The 18,445-nt window shown below is 33.9% G+C and overlaps 1 protein-coding gene across 8 annotated transcripts in view; it reads right to left on the bottom strand.

The window, feature by feature from the left end:
* LOC106160758 (complexin) overlaps positions 1-18,289 on the bottom strand; it is a 23,642-nt gene extending 5,353 nt beyond the window's left edge. For 2 of the 8 annotated variants that reach the window (XM_013537450.2, XM_013537444.2), the window contains exons 1-6: positions 18,256-18,282; positions 12,522-12,583; positions 11,626-11,708; positions 9,935-10,114; positions 5,799-5,962; positions 3,407-3,536 (exon numbers count right to left, since the gene is read on the bottom strand). In XM_013537450.2, the coding sequence (XP_013392904.1) occupies positions 3,407-3,536; positions 5,799-5,962; positions 9,935-9,989 (349 nt within the window). In that variant the 5' untranslated portion in view covers positions 9,990-10,114; positions 11,626-11,708; positions 12,522-12,583; positions 18,256-18,282. Of the gene's footprint in view, positions 1-3,406; positions 3,537-5,798; positions 5,963-7,561; positions 7,620-9,934; positions 10,115-11,625; positions 11,709-12,145; positions 12,215-12,521; positions 12,584-12,609; positions 12,755-18,255 lie in introns of those variants that run through there. The other 6 variants (XM_087012785.1, XM_087012792.1, XM_013537446.2 and 3 more) reach the window with 6 other exon arrangements.
* Between the last annotated feature and the right edge of the window lie 156 nt (positions 18,290-18,445).

Raw genomic sequence — 18,445 nt, 5'->3', positions numbered from 1 at the left:
TTTATTCATTACCCAAAAGAATGTATGGAAGGCAGTAAAAAAGGAGTTTTGGGTGAAGGGTGACAATATCCTCAAACTGTTTACAGAAGAAGGGCAAAAAGAGCTGAGAAAGATTCAAAGCTTGTAAGACTTGCTTTTGGTGACTATAACTACATTTTCTTTTCAAATCATCAACTGACTACCTTAGAATATTTAATATCCCAGCACTAAGAGTGATAATTAACTAGAGGATCAGAGAGGCGATACCGCCTCCGAATATTGTACCACCAGCTGAAGCAAGCGCATTCGTATAGACCCCCACATACACAAAATAAGGGACACAGCCACCAGTCTTGTGCTTGACAAGCTGTAAACATGCAATCAACAAGAATTTTCAATATATGCAAAAAATATATGAAACTAAAAATGGTACAATCAAAGTTCAGTTCATGGTGAAAAGTAGGTCAAAGGTCAATTTTAAGGTCACATTTAGATTGCCAGTATATGACTTCCTATTCAAGTTCAATAGTAACTATGGACCTATCTCTGCCAATTTTGGAGATAAAAGGGAAGCAAAATTTGCAAAGTTCAGTTCATGGTGAAAAGTAGGTCAAAGGTCAATTTCAAGGTCACATTTAGATTGCCAGTATATGACTTCCCATTCAACTTCAATAGTAACTATGGACCTATCTCTGCCAGTTTTGGAGATATAAGGAAAGCAAAATTTGCAAAGTTCAGTTCATGGTGAAAAGTAGGTCAAAGGTCAATTTTAAGGTCATATTTAGATTGCCATTATATGACTTCATATTCAAGTTCAACAGTAACCATGGACCTATCTCTGCCAGTTTTGGAGATAAAAGGGAAGCAAAATTTGCAAAGTTCAGTTCATGGTGAAAAGTAGGTCAAAGGTCAATTTAAGGGTCACAATTAGATTGCCAGTATATGACTTCCCATTCAAGTTCAATAGAAACTATGGATCTATCTCTGCCAGTTTTGGAGATATAAGGGAAGCAAAATTTGCAAAGTTCAGTTCATGGTGAAAAGTAGGTCAAAGGTCAATTTTAAGGTCACATTTAGATTGCCAGTATATGACTTCCCATTCAACTTCAATAGTAACTATGGAACTATCTCTGCCAGTTTTGGAGATAAAAGGGAATCAAAATTTGCAAAGTTCAGTTCATGGTGAAAAGTAGGTCAAAGGTCAATTTCAAGGTCACAGTAAGATTGCCACTATATGACTTCCTATTCAAGTTCAATAGTAACTATGGACCTATCTCTGCCAGTTTTGGAGATATAAGGGACTAAATGTTATAATTTTGGAGTTACCATAATGTGCCATAAATTTCCTACAGAAAAGATTAATTAAAATAAAGAAAACATCATTTTGGTCAAAATTCTTAAAATAGGAAGTGCTCTGAAGTTCCAGAAGTTCAAATTTGATGAAATAATGTCATTTTTGACCACAAGTTGTCTGCTTTGCCAAGCCTTATGTATTATTTTTCCAGAGTTCAAAATTTATTATCCATTACCGTACTGCACATTTTGCTTTCACCACCAATATGTACTTTTTGATACAGCGTAATTTGAAAACCATATGGAATACAAAAAAACGGAGACCATCTACAGTGTTGGCCTTTACATGCTCTACAAAATGCAAAAAAGAATGGGTCTGTAGCATTAACGGTTCCGAATTAGAGACAGTTATCAGTTTCGGTACTTTACGGCCGCTACTCCCGTGAAAATGCACCGATTGACCCCAAATTCACGGAGATGAAAGATGACCCGAAGGGTAACACTTTCCAATAATATTAGTCTGTGTGGTGTCTGAATAACAGGGCAAAAAAAAATTTTTTCATAAAAAATTTCATTTTTTTTTAAATTTTGGCCCTTTTGACCTTGAAATAAAGGTCAAAGGTCAAATCCAAGGGCATATTTTAAATCTACACATATGACTTTTGGAAAGCTGTCTGTAGAAATTTTTCCCATAACTCCTTCCGTAGGGTAGATAATTAGCATTTAATTTTGCCATTTTTAGACAAGGGTGCATTGCAATGAGTGCCACACCTAGACCCCAATACCGACAAAGCCCAAATTTTACGTGGAACCAGTTGAGATTATAGGTGACCTAAATCCAAGAGATGGGTACAGGAGTCTAGGAGGAGAAGCGGTAATGGTGACTTGGCGGCGGAGCCGGCGGAACATACAGGTCGGGACTAAAACCATGGGTACCGCCAGCGCCTACGCTGGTGGTACAATTATACCCAAATAAATAATGAAATACACAACTGTCCATTATATATCATGCCACTATCGACCTGTAAAAAAAGCAACTAAATGTGGCATAAGGGTTAACACTTAAACTTGAATATACTTGATCTTCAAATATATTCCATTCATTTAATCATTGAGCTTTCAGCATTTATTATTAATTTCAAACTCAGTGTAGTGTCCTGCTTGAGGAAATTCATGTGCTTTATTTATTGGGCATAGTTATTTTGCTTTATTACTGAGAGATCACTTCCATTCAAAAATCCTGCTTGCATTTTTCCACATTTTCCATAAAGCATACTCTTTACTAAACCAGAGTTTCAGAGACAATGCCGACCAGCATCTTCATTATCAAATTTCAATGCTTGCCTGCTTGTCACATTTGATGGAAGTAAGTATGTCACATGCCCTTCTGTGGAAGCTTGGAATTCCTGATAACCAATTTTGCATTTGGTAAACTATAATCAAACTTGCCACTGAATGTCGGAGCTGGTAAATGAAGGCATATGAAAGTTTGATAATTATAAGAATTAAGCTGGCACACATCTGCTTTCAAGCTCAGGGTGTCTCAGCTTGGAATATTAAATGTGCTTTCGATAATATTTATCCATCAATCACACAAAAGATAGAGTACTTTTTATGCAAACTTTTGTTTTACATGAGAATTTAGTAAGCTCAAACAGTCAAAAACAGTCTGTTTATTTCTGGCTTTTGTGTCCATTTAACCCAAAACAACACGGTCATTGTGGTTTAGTTCTGGCAAAACAGAAGAAGAAATGGATACTGCACCAAAATATTAAGATTTTTTCTGCTCCATAAATAAATGGCTTAAAAAATTCAAAAGAAATGGGTTAGTGAATATGCAAAATCCAAAAGCACCAGCTGCACATTATTATGCTCATTACAAATTTTGCACTCATGAAATAAATAGGTTTTGCCTTATCAATACTGCCAAATGCAGTGACCATGGCAATCCATATAAAATGTAAACATAACAATATCTGAATATACCTGAACATTTAACAAGTAATAAGTAAGATCTACATAACTACAATATCAAAGAAATTGCTTATGAGTGTGGAAGTCAAGTACATTTGCAAAATTAATACATATCCCCATCTTAATTATGCAAAGCCCATACAACAACATAAGAGATTACTTCCTTCATCCTCTTCTGCTGCCTGTGCCTCTGCTGCAAGTTCGGCTGGGGTTTTTCTTTTTCTTCCAAGACGTCCTTCCATATCTGGGTCCTCCATTATAGCAAAGGGGTCCTTCTTCTTGATGCCGTACTTAAATTTAAAAACAAAATTAAACAAAAATGTATGCAATTTTACATATTGTACCTTAATAAGACAATACAAAACAGTAGAGGTATATGACATTGGGTACACAATTCCTGGCTTAGATCCAATCCAGTCTAAGGGACCATTCCCAGACCCTATTGTACTAACTGTGGACCAGACCCTATTGTACTAACTGTGGACCAGACCCTATTGTACTAACTGTGGACCAGACCCTATTGTACTAACTGTGGATCGCTCTATCTCTGAGGGGATTCTCACTAAATTTCAATCAACTTAAGCAACTTAGATGTCTGTTATGCCTACTGAAACTGCTAGGGGGTAATTGATTATCATTTAGCAGCTTCAGTAGGCGTGCCAGACATCAAACCCACTTAAGCTGAAAGCAATTTAGTGAGAAACCCCTCAGAGATGGATCGATCTCGTTAGATCAATCTAGTTATGGGAACCCAGTTTAACTGATGTCATCACTGGGACATATAAATTTCAATCCCCATGTTAAGCAAATAGAACATCCAGTTATGACTGTCAGGTATATAGCCAGACTACTTCCAGTTCTTGCTGAACCAGCTCTGAACATGTCTAAAATATAGAAAGATTGTTTTGAAGTGTATGCATTGTGATATCAAAGATTTGAAAGTGGTTCAAAGGCCTGCTTTTGATGCCAATGTTCCTGGTATTATAGTTAATTGTAAATAATATGAAATGCAGGTGATGTCCAACTCCTGCAGATAATTTGAAATGCATACATGCATTTGCTCTTCATATATCAATACAACCAGCAACAATTAAGGCATCCTCTTCTTACATCAAACCATCTCTTAACAGTGTAACAGTTCATTGGTCTCTTTCTTTTCCAGAAAAAAGATTTCTCTCTTGCATCTCTCTCTATTTATTTTATTCTCAAACTTTAAAAGTTCTGTTTTCACCTCAACTAGATCTCGTTAGTTTTAATAATACTAAAAATAGTTCACAAGAGAGTTCATCAATAATAGAAAGGAAGCTTTGGCAATAAAGGCAATATTGTGGCAGTAATGGGGCCATAATGGTGTGAAATAAGCTTGTCATGGCTTCACAAAGCTATTTGTTGGCAGCCAGGATAAATCATTAAATGCATGCTAACAATGTTTGAAGGAAACTGTCTGCAGAGTCAGAGGGCTAGGTCCAAACATACAGCACTGTGTGTGTGTGTGTGTGTGTGTGTGTGTGTGTGTGTGTGTGTGTGTGTGTGTGTGTGTGTGTGTGTGTGTGTTCATTATAAAACAGTATTCAAGTTGCCCTTGTTAAATTCATCAATTATGCAATGCTCTGAATTGCTTTATTCCACAAGTCACATTCTGCAGACCAATCAACATATGTAATGGAAATACTCTATGGAAGTACCAGCATGAAGGTCAAGATACATGATAGCAATGTTGATACAGGCAAATAACGGGAATCACAATAGAAATGAACCTTTCAGAGAGCCATGAAGATTAGAATAATCATTTGGCATAGATCAGAATCTAAAAAGACTTTGTTTAATCTTAGACCTCATTTCCATAGATTTTAGATCGATCTATCCCTGTGGGGAGTCTCACTAGATTACTGTCAGCTTAGCCGGCTTAAGTGTCTGTCCCGTCTACTAAAAGCTGTAAGGGGGTAATTAACTACCGTGCGCGCTCGGCTGACAGCAATTTAGCATGAACCCCAAGGGAGTTAGGTTGATCTAGATGGATCGATCTAAATCTATGGGAATGCATTCTTAGTATCACTTTCGTCCCCTTTATCAGAAATATCAAATTTTCTCAAGTGCACGTATGCATAAAATTAGTTTTTGCCATAACAAAAAAAACACGCAATCATTTCCTTGCTCAAAAGAAGAAAATTGCATGTTAAAACCTATTTCCAAGAAAATTGAGACTATGTGACATTTTTTATTTGTGCAAAAAGCACAAACATACAAAAGAATTAGCTACAGTGACAGACTTAAAGGTCACCATTTCAAAATCCATTTGTGTGCTGTTCATTAGTGCCACAAGACTGTATTCTAACCCAGCATCCCTGGATTAGTTCGGAATTCAAAAGAAATGAAATATGAAACTGGACTTGTATAAGAAATCCTCTTTTTTCATATATCAATTTTCCTGTGTTTTATTAAAAGAAAGTATGAAGCATGCCATGCAGGTTTAAAAATATCTAATTAATTTCACAACAGTATTCAAAATCTGTGGACTGTGATTCGTTTATTTGTCAGAAATTGGTTGTTACCTTGTCTCTTATGCCCTGCCTCAGCTCTTCTCTTTCCTCTTCCATTTTTCGATGTTTCTCAATGCGTTTTTCCTCTGCCTCTCTCCTGGCTTCTGCAACTTCTGGGTCTTCCCCTGCTTCACCCTCTTCTCCCTTTGATTCATCATCACCACCCCCAACAGCACCTGGTATTCATTGGAGAAACAAATAAGTCACAACCTGTATGTGTGGCAAATACTGATCTGATCATAAAGCAGTCAATTATTTTGTACAATAACTATTTGACTGAAACTACTAAGAGAATTCTGATATTTAAAATAATAATTTAAGGCAGATCAGAATCTAAATGTCCTCATTGTGAAATTATCATTGTACATTTGCAACAAAAAATGAATTTAAAAAATATATATATAGTCACAGGCTGGCCTGAAATACAGGCAGATTTTAAATCTGCCAAGGCCAGATTGATATTTCAGTTATATCCAGGCAGATAATCAGCTTGGCCAGATTGAAAATCAAGTCAGTCAATTTCAGATTATGCATAGATTTTTAACATCCTTAATAAAGCCAGAAAGAACTAGGAAAGCAAAAATATGTTTTTGAATTGGCAGATGTAATTTCTGTCTGGATTTAAATCTGGCCTGCAACAGATATGTATAAACAATTTTCAAAACTGAATATCTGTGCATTTTAATATATTAAAATATGTTATACATTAATCCCATGCACTAATAAGAAAAATACAAAATTGTAAAAGCTGTTCACAAAACACACACTTTTCCAGTTACTTGTCAGAGTACAAAGTATTAACTTTAAAACCTACTTGCATGATAATATTTCATAACTGTAAATTTCAAAAGCAGAAAGTCAACACTCAAATATATGATATGTGTATCCAGATGAAATTACAATGGCATCGTGCTCATCTTTGGCACATCTTCTCAAGAATATCAAAATTTTACAATCAGAAATATTTCATAACTATCAGTATATAAACTTATGACATATAAAAAAAGAAAAACAGATAACCACACAAATGAAAGGGTTACTGGGCTTATGACATTTGTGAAATTATAGAAGCCTGGTTATGGAAAGGTCACAGAAGTAAGGAGGCCAGTATCAAATTTATACCATTTTTATGTGATAAATGCCTTCAAAGGGCAGGGTTTTAGCAGAAAACTACCTAGGACCAAATGGAGTGATACAGTGTATCCCCTGTATATTCAACATTTATGGCAGACTAACCAAAATAATAATATACATCTATTCCAAAGGTTATCTCAGCATGTTTAAAAGCTTTTTTTCCCTTCTTTTTTAATTTTTGAAGCCATTTTTAATTGGTGTCTAAACATTCTGATATGAAAGTAGCAATTATCTGTTTGCTCAAACTTGCACATTTTTGTTTTCAAAATGTTTGTGTGTAAAGTGTCAGTTTTTGTTTGTTGTTTTTATTTTTCTATCCAATTTCCCCAGATTTGCCTCAGTGGTTGACCACAATCAATTCATGTTCTGTAGACAAACACACTGCCTGGCACCGATGCATATCATGGAGAGTATGGCACACTGGAATGGGCAGATAAACACCTTCAGGATTTCCATTACATTGATTTAGGAATGGGGCATTTGCATATACTTCAAAAACTAAGTGTTTAAATGTCTGAGTGAAAAAGGAGTCAGTAACAATAACCTGAAAGCAAGCCTTTTATTACAAGAAAAAAACGGAACCAAAAACAAAAGTGCACTCAAACATTCTGCCTGGCTGATCACTTGTGCATGCTTTTTACCAGCAAACAGATCCATTGGGCACTGTTGTTAAGGCGCTCAGCCCTCTTGGTAGCCAAACTGAAGAAGATGAATGCTGTAATCATATACATGAGATAGCATGCTGAAGAAGATTAGGACTGCAATATAAGATGTGTCATTAGTGATCATAAATATACCATATTGCCCTGGTATTATGAATATATGGCTATAATACATTTTACTCTCCACCACCAAATGGTATATATACACGGTCACTGTATAATTTCCACTAACACACTGGTATGGGTAGGGTACATTTATTCCTACATTGTAATAATACATTATGTAACAACTTCTTTTTTACAATGAGGTTTTCAATAAAAACCAATAATGGATATATTTCTAAGCAAAAATCCTTTTCTTATAATATTCCCTTGGAAGTACCCCTATCATCCACATTGCAACAGTTAACTATTGCATTATAGTGCATTTAAAGTGATATGCTTTAAATAATTTTGAAACAGAAAAATACCTTGACTTTACTTTAGATAGAGGAAATATAAAAATTGTGAAAGATTTTGAATCAGCAGTCACAATCTGCATATTGAAAAAGGTTTCAATATCATAGGCAAACCAACACCAAATGAAACAAGAAAATGCCAAAACTGCCCACCCGATTTCAAGAGGAAAAAGATCACTTCTTAATTTTACACTGATTTAGCAATGCATGCAATGTGGTAACTTATGTGTTTACATATCTAAGCAAGCAAAAGTCACAAATTCACATTTTATAATAAACAATTGAAGTGAGGCAGTAAAAGCTTTGAAAGCTATGAAAACTTTGGCAAAATATTTCAGTCTTACATCTGAGAAAAGAAACAATGTTGCCTCCTTCAATCAAGAATGTTATTGAATTCATACTTTCTCCACTAAGGCCTTTTTCTATGTGCTTGGTAGTTGTATTATTTGTAGATTAATGCGAGTGATATACTCTATGTATTATTATTATTATAATTTTTCATCATTAGTACAGGATATGAATGAGAATTATTTATCAAACTGTTCAAAGTGATATCATGGTTATTAACAACAGAACAAAACCAGCTCTATAGTTGAACAACTACAGTAGAACAGGTGTCTACCCCTTAACAATAACTATCAATTGCAGTTCATGCCAGGCCACACATCATGTTCTGTAGATCATGATTATTCAATCTTTTCACGATGGCAAGCCAATCAGTGCTTCAACCATTCCTCTATCTTCAAAGCTACACTGACAAAATTTGAAATTTAAACAAATATTTTACGTGTCATATCTCGTTATTTCGTGTCTGCACTTTGTTTGCAACTAACAACGCTAATAAAATCTGCCTCAAGTGTTATCATTATCCCTGTCCCATTTCCCTCAGCTATGCTAATAATGTCATCAAATTTCATATCATGTTGTCTATACCCAGTAGGTCTACCCTGTAACCCTGATGGTTTTTTAATCAATAAGTTGTCCTAATTACTAAAACAAAATCAATTGCTCTCCCGCATACATCAGTCATTAGTCATGTTGGTATATTCAGAGAAACACTCTGCCTGATAATCTCCATACCTGTAACTTCTATAGCTATAAAACATTCATTATATGATATCCCTGTAATTTCTCTTTACTTAATACATAGATACAAAACTATATGTCTTACAGGGGAGATAAGTGACACATGTAATCAATTGAACTACATGACTACTGTATATATGTCGCTATCAAAATGAGAATTAAAAGGAAAGCGACTGTTCTTATCTAACTCTTACTGCTAAACATACACCATTATTTCACAGACTGCACATTCAGAAAATTCTCCTTTTCACATATATGCCTCTCATTCATCCACTGACAATTACGGGTATTGATTCTTGTACTAGGCAATTAGGTTTTAATGCCCCAGACAACCTGATGTATTAAATTTGTGGCAGCAATCAATAGCAAGGCCAGTGTTCCCAGACTTGTCCCATGCACAACTTTTAAAGCAAATGCAAATTTTCACAATTACATCATCATAAATTTTTAGTTTTATTGCAGCATTAATTTTCAAAATATCCCATTCAAGAAGGCCAAACATCTCTAAAACTACAAATGGTTGTATATTCAACAATCGATGTGTTAGATATACAAAAGACCAACATTCAATGCACTGTTGTCATTTTTCTAAATTAATTCAGATACTCTAAAATTAACCAATATATCAGGAAAAAATGCATGTGCTACATGAGTACCAAGATAGCATTATCAATATATCACAGCCAGGCAGAATGTAGTATCCAGCACACACTCATAAAATATCCAAATACAAACAAAAGATAACAAAAACAAAACATAATTAAATATAACATCTCTACACAATTAAGTTTGACAGTTCGCAGCTTACCCTTTACGGACTCCAGCTTATTACCAACAAGTTGTTTGGCTATGAATGCAGCCATCTTGATCAGCCACTTTATTTCCCTGATGTATTATCAATATGTATATTGCACTCAAGTTGATTAGAGATATATACTGGTGGATGATGTGTGCCAGCTCTCACTACTTCACATTACAGCATCATAATCTGTGCAAAAATAAAGAAATAGAAGTAAAATGAGAAAAAAAAATCTTTAAAATTATGGATGCTAAAACTCAAAACATAAATTAGACAGCGAAGCTGGCAAATATACAGACACTTTACTGAAAAAGTCATTCCCATTGCTTCATTTTAACATAAACAGGCATATTCCAGTAAATACTGAATAAAAAATGTTAAGTTTTCAATGTTTACAGTGAGCAACTTCATGCTTTCCAAAACATGACAGCTTCTTTTGTACTGAACATACTATTTTACAAAAGTTATCAACCTAAAACGAGTGTACAGGCTTAGTTCTTCAACTGAAATTGCAATTCACAAATTTTACACAAAATGAAACAACTGAAATATTGAAATGAGTAAAAGAACTGGAATAGGTTACTTTCAGTAACTTAAAACAAGATTCAATTCTGATACAATTCTCACATGACACTACCCACTGGTAAAATTCTCAGAAGTTACATGTGTGTTTTAAAAAACTGGAAAACAGGATTGCGAAAGACCACAAAATGTGTTAATAAAGCAAAAATTAAATAAACCAACAATTTTATTAACAAAGCCACTTACGAAATCTGAAATAAAGTAACAAATACAGTTTGGCACTTATGGGGCAATTGTTACTAAAATACAAAATGAAAACAACTTTCATGAAAATTATCCAATCATGGCAATTATAAAAAGGATCAAGTCTTTTTACTTAACATAGATACTCAAAAGATTTGAAGTAAAACAAAAACATGCTTTGGCAGATATAGGGTGAATGTCACCAAAATACAGATAAAAGAAAATAAATAAATAAATGAATAAATAAATAAATAAAAATATTCAGTAACTGCCTTAAAAAACACTGGTCATATTGATATTCTAAAGGAACTTTCATTTTTTTCCCAGGGCAGATACAGTGAACAGCAAATATACAGACAAATAATGTCTGTATATAATCACAGAGACAAAATATCACCAAAAATTTAGACCCAAATATCCATCTTGCACACTTATTACACTATCACAGCCTGCACAAACTGTACATGTGTTTGTGTGTGTGTGTGTGTGTGTGTGTGTGTGAGAGAGAGAGAGAGAGAGAGAGAAAGAGATCACTGTTACCAAATAAATGGCCTCTTGTACTTGTAAAATAACTAAACATATAACATGTCTATATTGAAAGGAATCTAGCTATAGTATATCATACACTTGTTATTTGAATCAAATCTAATGGAAACCTTTTAAACAACAATTGCCAGAAACCACAAAATACAACACACAGGCATCTCTTCAGAGGTAAAGTTACATAACCACTCTACTGATTCTAATACTTCAAATCCCTGTTTTTGTAAACATAAATAATGACAAAACAACCTCCAATACATTTTAATTCATCTGTCAAATTAATGAGCATTCAATGATTACTATGTTATTCCTAAACAAATCTGACTATTTGACGGATGTCCTAAGTAGCTGTCATTTTACAGACTAAATATAAGCACACAAAGCTCACTTACCAGATAAGCTCAAATTGAAGAAAATGCTGCCTTTAGTTTGGTTGTATGACTATCCTCTTCTATAGGTCTGAAGACTGTCAAAGCTGGAAATAGTGAAACAGATATATAAATCAACAAAAATATTATGATATAGATAGGACGCAATAAAGGCATAGACAAATATATGATTAAATGAGTATTCTGTGCTGTTTGTTACTAAATCCAATGTATTCAGCTGGCAATGAAATTCAAGTACTCACAATTAAATACTCTAACTGCAAAACAACTGTGGTTTTTAGAGAAAGACCTGGAAAGATATCTTTACTCTGACATGGTTGACTAACCAATCAATCAAGAGTTTTATTTCTGTAACAAATTCTGTTCGTGTGCTCTTATCTTGCATATACTCACCATGATAATATAAGCACTAATGGCATTGTCTTATGACCATTAATGCTATAAGCTCAATGAATATTTTTCTCTGGAAATTTATATTATGTAAACATTAAACAAAAAAAACCCATCTACTTTGAGTAACTACTGCATGTATTTTCTGTTTGATAGCAAAGGAAATTCAGCGTTACTCATTTTTTTGACACTGATTGCTGGGCTGTAATAAGATAGACGAGTTTGTATACCACTGGGACCACAGATCACAACAGTGATAAAAGCAAAGGAGTTTGAATCCACTGCATTGTATTTGTTTAAATTAAAGGCCTGTTAGACATCCTGTATTACAATAACTTCTGCAGAAGAAAGCAACTCTTATGGGAACTTCCATATAGAGAATTTACCATCATGGCTGACCATTTTCATTTGCAAACAGCTTTCACATTTAAACACTGTAACAGTGTATTGATCTTTGCATGCTTACAACGCTCAGTCTTCTCACAGTGTCATGCCCCATATACACTTACCAGCATTTCCCTTATATATATACTACATGGTCCTTCCACCCACCTGCTCTCAGGGGACACACCTACAACAAATAAGAGAAAAACTCACATGAAGCACTTTACCTGTGCAACTTGCCAGGGATCTTGTCAGTATCACCACTTCTGCATTATTCAAAAGCCTATGGCCCTTTTATTGATTAACCTACACTTTCATCATATATACTCGCATACCAGCTAAAACTTCCCATAATGCCCTAGGAATCAATATCCAGGTATTGATTTTGCCCAAGCTGGCTTAATTGCCATAGATAAAACTGTGTCAGATAATTTCACTGTCAATATTCAACAACTTAACAATTGCTGACACATTCATTCTTGTTTGCATTCTATTGACTTATTTATTGAGTACAAAGGTCCCTACTTTCTAAGAGTCCTACATACTGATTTTGTTTTTTGCAAGTTTAGAAATTATCAGTCAAAATATTTCAACCTTTTCAATTATGTGGACAGAAATTTTAGAGAGAGTGCTTCCCTATTGAGGGCAGCACAATACTCAGTTTATAGCACATCAACTTTCAATTCAACCAATTCAAATTGTTTGCCAAAGGCTTCAAAGAAAAGGTAATGTAAAGGGAACATTGCACAATCTCTCCTTGCCTCTGCTCACAAGACATTTTTTTGCTTCAAATCTCAATATTGTATTAAGACAGTTCCTTTTTTTAATAAGTTATGTTCAAATATCATGCATGGTAATTACTGAGTATATACTGTATAATCAGAATCTGAATATGGGATTTTTTCATCAACAGCTAAACAGTTTCATAATTTAATATACTTATACATTTCCAGTCTCACATCTTACTTTCATCTTTAATTTCCTTTTCCAATTTTCTCCGTTTTTTTTTTTTTTTAATCAAACAAGGAGCTTAAGCTGTCACACAGACAGAATAATTTATAGGAAACACATGTAATTAAAAATGACAAAATTGATAGGAGCAGACATTAAAACACTCTAAAAAAGATTAACGACTGCTTCAACAATTTTGAAAATATTATTTTCAAAAAAAAAAAAAAAAAATAGTTGATGAAAAACAGCCACACTAATGGCAACAGATGCAAGGTGACGGCTACATGACCAGACTCTAAAATATTAGAGGAACTCAGTCAATGATGTAAAAAAGGGGGGGTCAAACACACCCGAGAATGTCTCCAAAATTATCATGAAACAAATGACTTGAACATAACTATTAGTATTACTTTTAATCTTTTTTCAACTAAGTGAAAACAAGAATCATCCTTGGTGGAAATCACTCAGTTACAATATTTGATATGACTTGTAAACTGTCTATGTATGCCTTTAATCAAATTGATCTCGCTATTAATATTAATTTCAGGATACAATGTCAGATTTGAGTCTCCCTCTATTTTATAAGCGTTCCATTTTGTACATGAATTTGAAATGTACATACTTGAACAACCTGCCGTCAAGCTATCATTTCTAATAAAAGAAACCTATTATTTCTCAATTAAATCCAAAAATTCAGATTGAATGTTCATGACAATATCTATTAATTTGACACTTCCTGATTCTGAAGCCTTTTCCTGCAATCACTACTAACCTTGATATTCCGTCACTTTCAATTTGTAAAATATATATTTTTTAAGTATCAGAAAATTAACCATTAAAGTGCACCTAAAAAACAAATGATTAAAACAAAAAGTGAAAAAACAGAAATAGTTTTAGTCAGAAATTCATGCTGATATTTGAAAATTACCAATGGCTTTACTTTTACTCATAACTGAATACTGAGCAACAATAATTGTCCAACGGAACAAATAATCTAGAAATTCTGAAAACAAAGGGAAATAACATACATATATATACATACATTCATGTTTTCTTTAAAAATGCATCACAAATGGGGATCATCCAAAATAGACTAAAATGACACTGACAGATGTCATAAGAGACTTAGGGAGCATTCAGATAAACCCACTGCACTAGCTGGAGCGATCCAACTCTTCCCAAAAGTGACTTCAGACTTTCTGTGAAACAGACCGTTTCATAGGTATTCTTTTTTTTCCCTCTTTCATCATTGCCTGTCAAATAAATCTCCTGAGAAACACATTGTAATTCCGAGCGACTAGGTTGAGACCATTCTGTTACACCTAAGAATAAATCTCAACAACCACAATGTAGAGTTCACTATCCAACATTTACACTTATGGTTTTAGTTGAGACAACAAAAAATATCTTCTACATCTGTATTGCAGTGTATTGCTACGTTCCTATTTAAAACATAAAACATTATTTTGTCCACACCCATCACTTAATAGTTCTTGAGAAGAAATGCCAATGTAAGCAGTGTAACATTCAAGTAATCAGCACAAACTCTGGCCTTCTTTTCTTCAGTTCGGCACATGTATGAACTCTTGTTTAATAAATCATCTATGATATGAGGTTGCATATGTGGCATTTCCTGTAGAGGCAAGTTGTTGAGCATCTTTATTTAATTAATTACCATCATTTCAATTGTGTTTCAAAAAAAGATATTAAACTAAATTATTCTGATACCAGTTAATGCCAAGTATCCAGTGATCACTTCTGACTGACTTGAGAAATCTGTAGTCTAAGGCCGCATTCACATTGAGTTGAGCTACAAAGCTCTACAAAGCTGCGACCTAAATATGGTGGACATACATGAAAGGAAAACTGCCTAATCTTTTAATAGTCTCTCTGCCTCTCACACGCCTCCCCACGCGTCATCCCTGCGGGGGTACAGTCATTAAATCTCGGCTCCATCTATGATATGAGGTTTTCCTTTTTAGATCAATCTATCCCCCTGGGGAGTCTCACTAGATTGCTGTCAGCTTTTAAAACCGGCTTAAATGTCTGCCCCACCTACTAAAAGCTGTAAGGGGGTAATAAACTTTTGTGCGCGCTCAGCTCCCGGAAGCTGACAACAATTTAGCGTGAACCCCCAGGGAGTTAGGTCGATCCAGATGGGTTGATCTAAATCTGTGGGAACCCAGTCTATAATGAAACAGAAAAGGAATTATGAATTTAACTGCATCTAACATCACAAGCTATTCAAAAAGGTTCCTGTTTGTCCTGCTTTTAATTTTGGCCACTACATTTATAGGTCAAGGCAATTAAAAAAAAACTTTTATATTACCAAAAAAAAAAAAAAGGATATAAAAAATCTTTCCCTGACAAAATTCCAAATGTTTTATCTACTGACAGGAAGCAAAACTAGAGTATGGTGCTCTTTTGGTACAAATTTGTCAGTCTCAAAAAAGGTAATATTATATTTTACTAATATATACTAATATTAAAAAAAAACAGCTTCCAATTGTTGGATAATATTTGATTATATGAACCTTCTTCAATTATAGGAACCTTTTTAGGATTTTTCTAAAAATTTGGACTTAAAGAATTCTGGTATTACAGATGACAAACAAGATGTATTTTGGGGACATACCGGTATATTCTCTCAGTAAAAGGCACCACATGTATTTTGCTTCAAGTCATCAACACATTAATTTACATTGTATCAAGAGGCTGAATATTATTGCATTTTCTGAGTAAAAACTGGATTTAAATTGATATTCCATGTTGGCCATTCAGACTGAATTTCAACCTCAGTTTATGCCTGACAACGGTTTCACAGTGGTGAAATTTTCTAACATAGCCCTGACTGCACTTCACATAAACCCAGATCTGAACTTGGGCTTTAGTCTCCATCTTGGTTAACTCTAAATTACCTTCTATGCTGAATGTTTGCATAGGGAATGCATGTGTACAAATTGGCAATTTATCATATTTCACAGTACTATCACATGTCATGTTTTTCTTATGATAATATTTTTATGAGTAAATTAAATATCTTCTACAGCATGTCAATCATCACTGCTTGTGGTTGATCTGCTAACAAACTGAACTGCATATCAAAGCTTGCTACATAATTTCCTACTAGTAATTGTTTCCCAACGGCCAAGCTTTCAAGTCGGGTTATGCCACATTTGATCCGCAGCTCAATTAGTTGTGAAAAGAGCCATAAGATTGTTTGCTTCCTAATATTTTATTCAGAATGTTGAAACAGCTCGGTGAGAATACATATAAATAATAATAATAATAAATCTCCTGCCACAGAAATACTTATAACGTTTTGCTTCAAATCTGTCCCTACATAATGATCTAACACACCTTGTTTGTCTTTAAGTTTAACGCTAGGAGTTTACTAGTACAGATGATCCTCAAACTTACAAGAAAAATTCTTAGGACTAATAAAGCAGCTTGAATTAAAAAAAAAAAAAACAGCCTGTTTTATTTGATGCTTTCACTTCAAAGGTAAAACAGAACTGTAGGGTAGCCTGCTTTTCATTTTTTTTTTTTTTTTTTTTTTTTTTTTTTTTTTTTTTTTTTTTTTTGCAACAACTCAATCAAAGGAATGTTTTTAGTTTAAATTTTTATTATAACAGATTTAAATTATTTGTAAATTTCACAATTTTTCCCATTGAAAACATCGAGTTTCTCGTATAAGATCCATAAGTGATTATAGAGCTATATATTGCACAAATATTTCATAGACTATGCTTTACACCCAAACCCAATATAGAGGTGCATTTCACATGCTGAAGTGTCCAAAAATAAATATGACTGAATTCAAAATTGTATTCAATATTTCAAAACATATATGTGTATAGAACAAAAATCCACGACTGTCTCAACTGATATTCAATTTTGAATTTTTACCATATCTTTAACATTACGCAAAGAGCCCTATATGGTAACGTATGTTCCAAAAAACGTACGGTAACGTATGTTCTTGCCATTTAATTTTCATAAATATGCCGCGTTCCGATATGTTTTTTAGTGGTTCAGTCATGGTAAATTAGACATGACGTAAGGACGTTTTTATAAATATTTTAACTGTTTCTCAAGGGGCTTTGCGTCATGGCTTATGCTAGGTAAGGTATGTTCCCTAGAAATAGTGTCTAAATGTTTCATTTTGTTCAAGTACTTGTGTGCAAGAGATACAATGTTTTCTTTTGCTGACCGAACTATATATTGTGGTTCCATGATAGTTTGACATTTCTACTATAATCTTTGGATCATGAAGGGAAACATGTTTATTTGATGCTTATTTTACTGTTGGTAGGGTGTATTTTCCCCATTTTTTAATATCCTGTGACAAGCAAACTAAAGTCGCTCAAATACAATTAACTGGTCTATATAGAAGATTATTATAATTTTTAGCAACGTTATACTTGTAGGAGATAAATCAATGAACAAAACCAGTGATGACTGAATTTTCAAAGTCAGTAGAACGTTTCACAGTTGGACGTTTTGTGTTTGTGACAGTAACGTATGTTCCTTTTTGGGGTTAAACGATGAATTATTTTTAATTATTCATGGTTCCAGGAGAGTGAAACTTTTATACAAGCTTCTTCATGTGGGACCCTAAAATTATCAAACACAGTTAGCAATCTGTGCAGTAAATATTTTTAATAACATGCTTGTGACATCAATTGCACCTCTACATTGGGTTTGGGTGTTTAACACGGTCTCCGATATTTAGTGCATTTGCTAACAGATGAAAGATATAGGTGCACATAACTGTTCAATGACAGCAGTGTTCGACTTCAGTAAGCGAGCGATATGTGAGCTTCCGCACTGTGGTGAACACACTAGTTGGCTGTCATTCACCAGTTTTTCACGTGTACCTTCTAAGAGATAAAAATGCCGACTAACCTGCTAGCATACCATAATGACCTTGACCTTGATAATTACTCTTAAACTAAATCTGTTTAATGAGGTTGTTTTAGATAGACATCGAAAAGGAAATCATCAAATTTTCATTGAAAATGCGGCTTTTTAGTTATCAACACTTATAGTTGTAAAAAATGTAGAGATAAGTTTTTTAAATATATTTTTTTTATTT

This window comes from Lingula anatina, chromosome 1 (genome assembly GCF_051362555.1).
Source record: "Lingula anatina isolate TDL-2025a chromosome 1, LinAna3.0, whole genome shotgun sequence".
In the NCBI taxonomy this organism is placed as follows: Eukaryota; Metazoa; Brachiopoda; class Lingulata; order Lingulida; family Lingulidae; genus Lingula; species Lingula anatina.
Note: the sequence above shows the minus strand (reverse complement) of the source record. Positions and strands in the feature narration are given on the sequence as shown.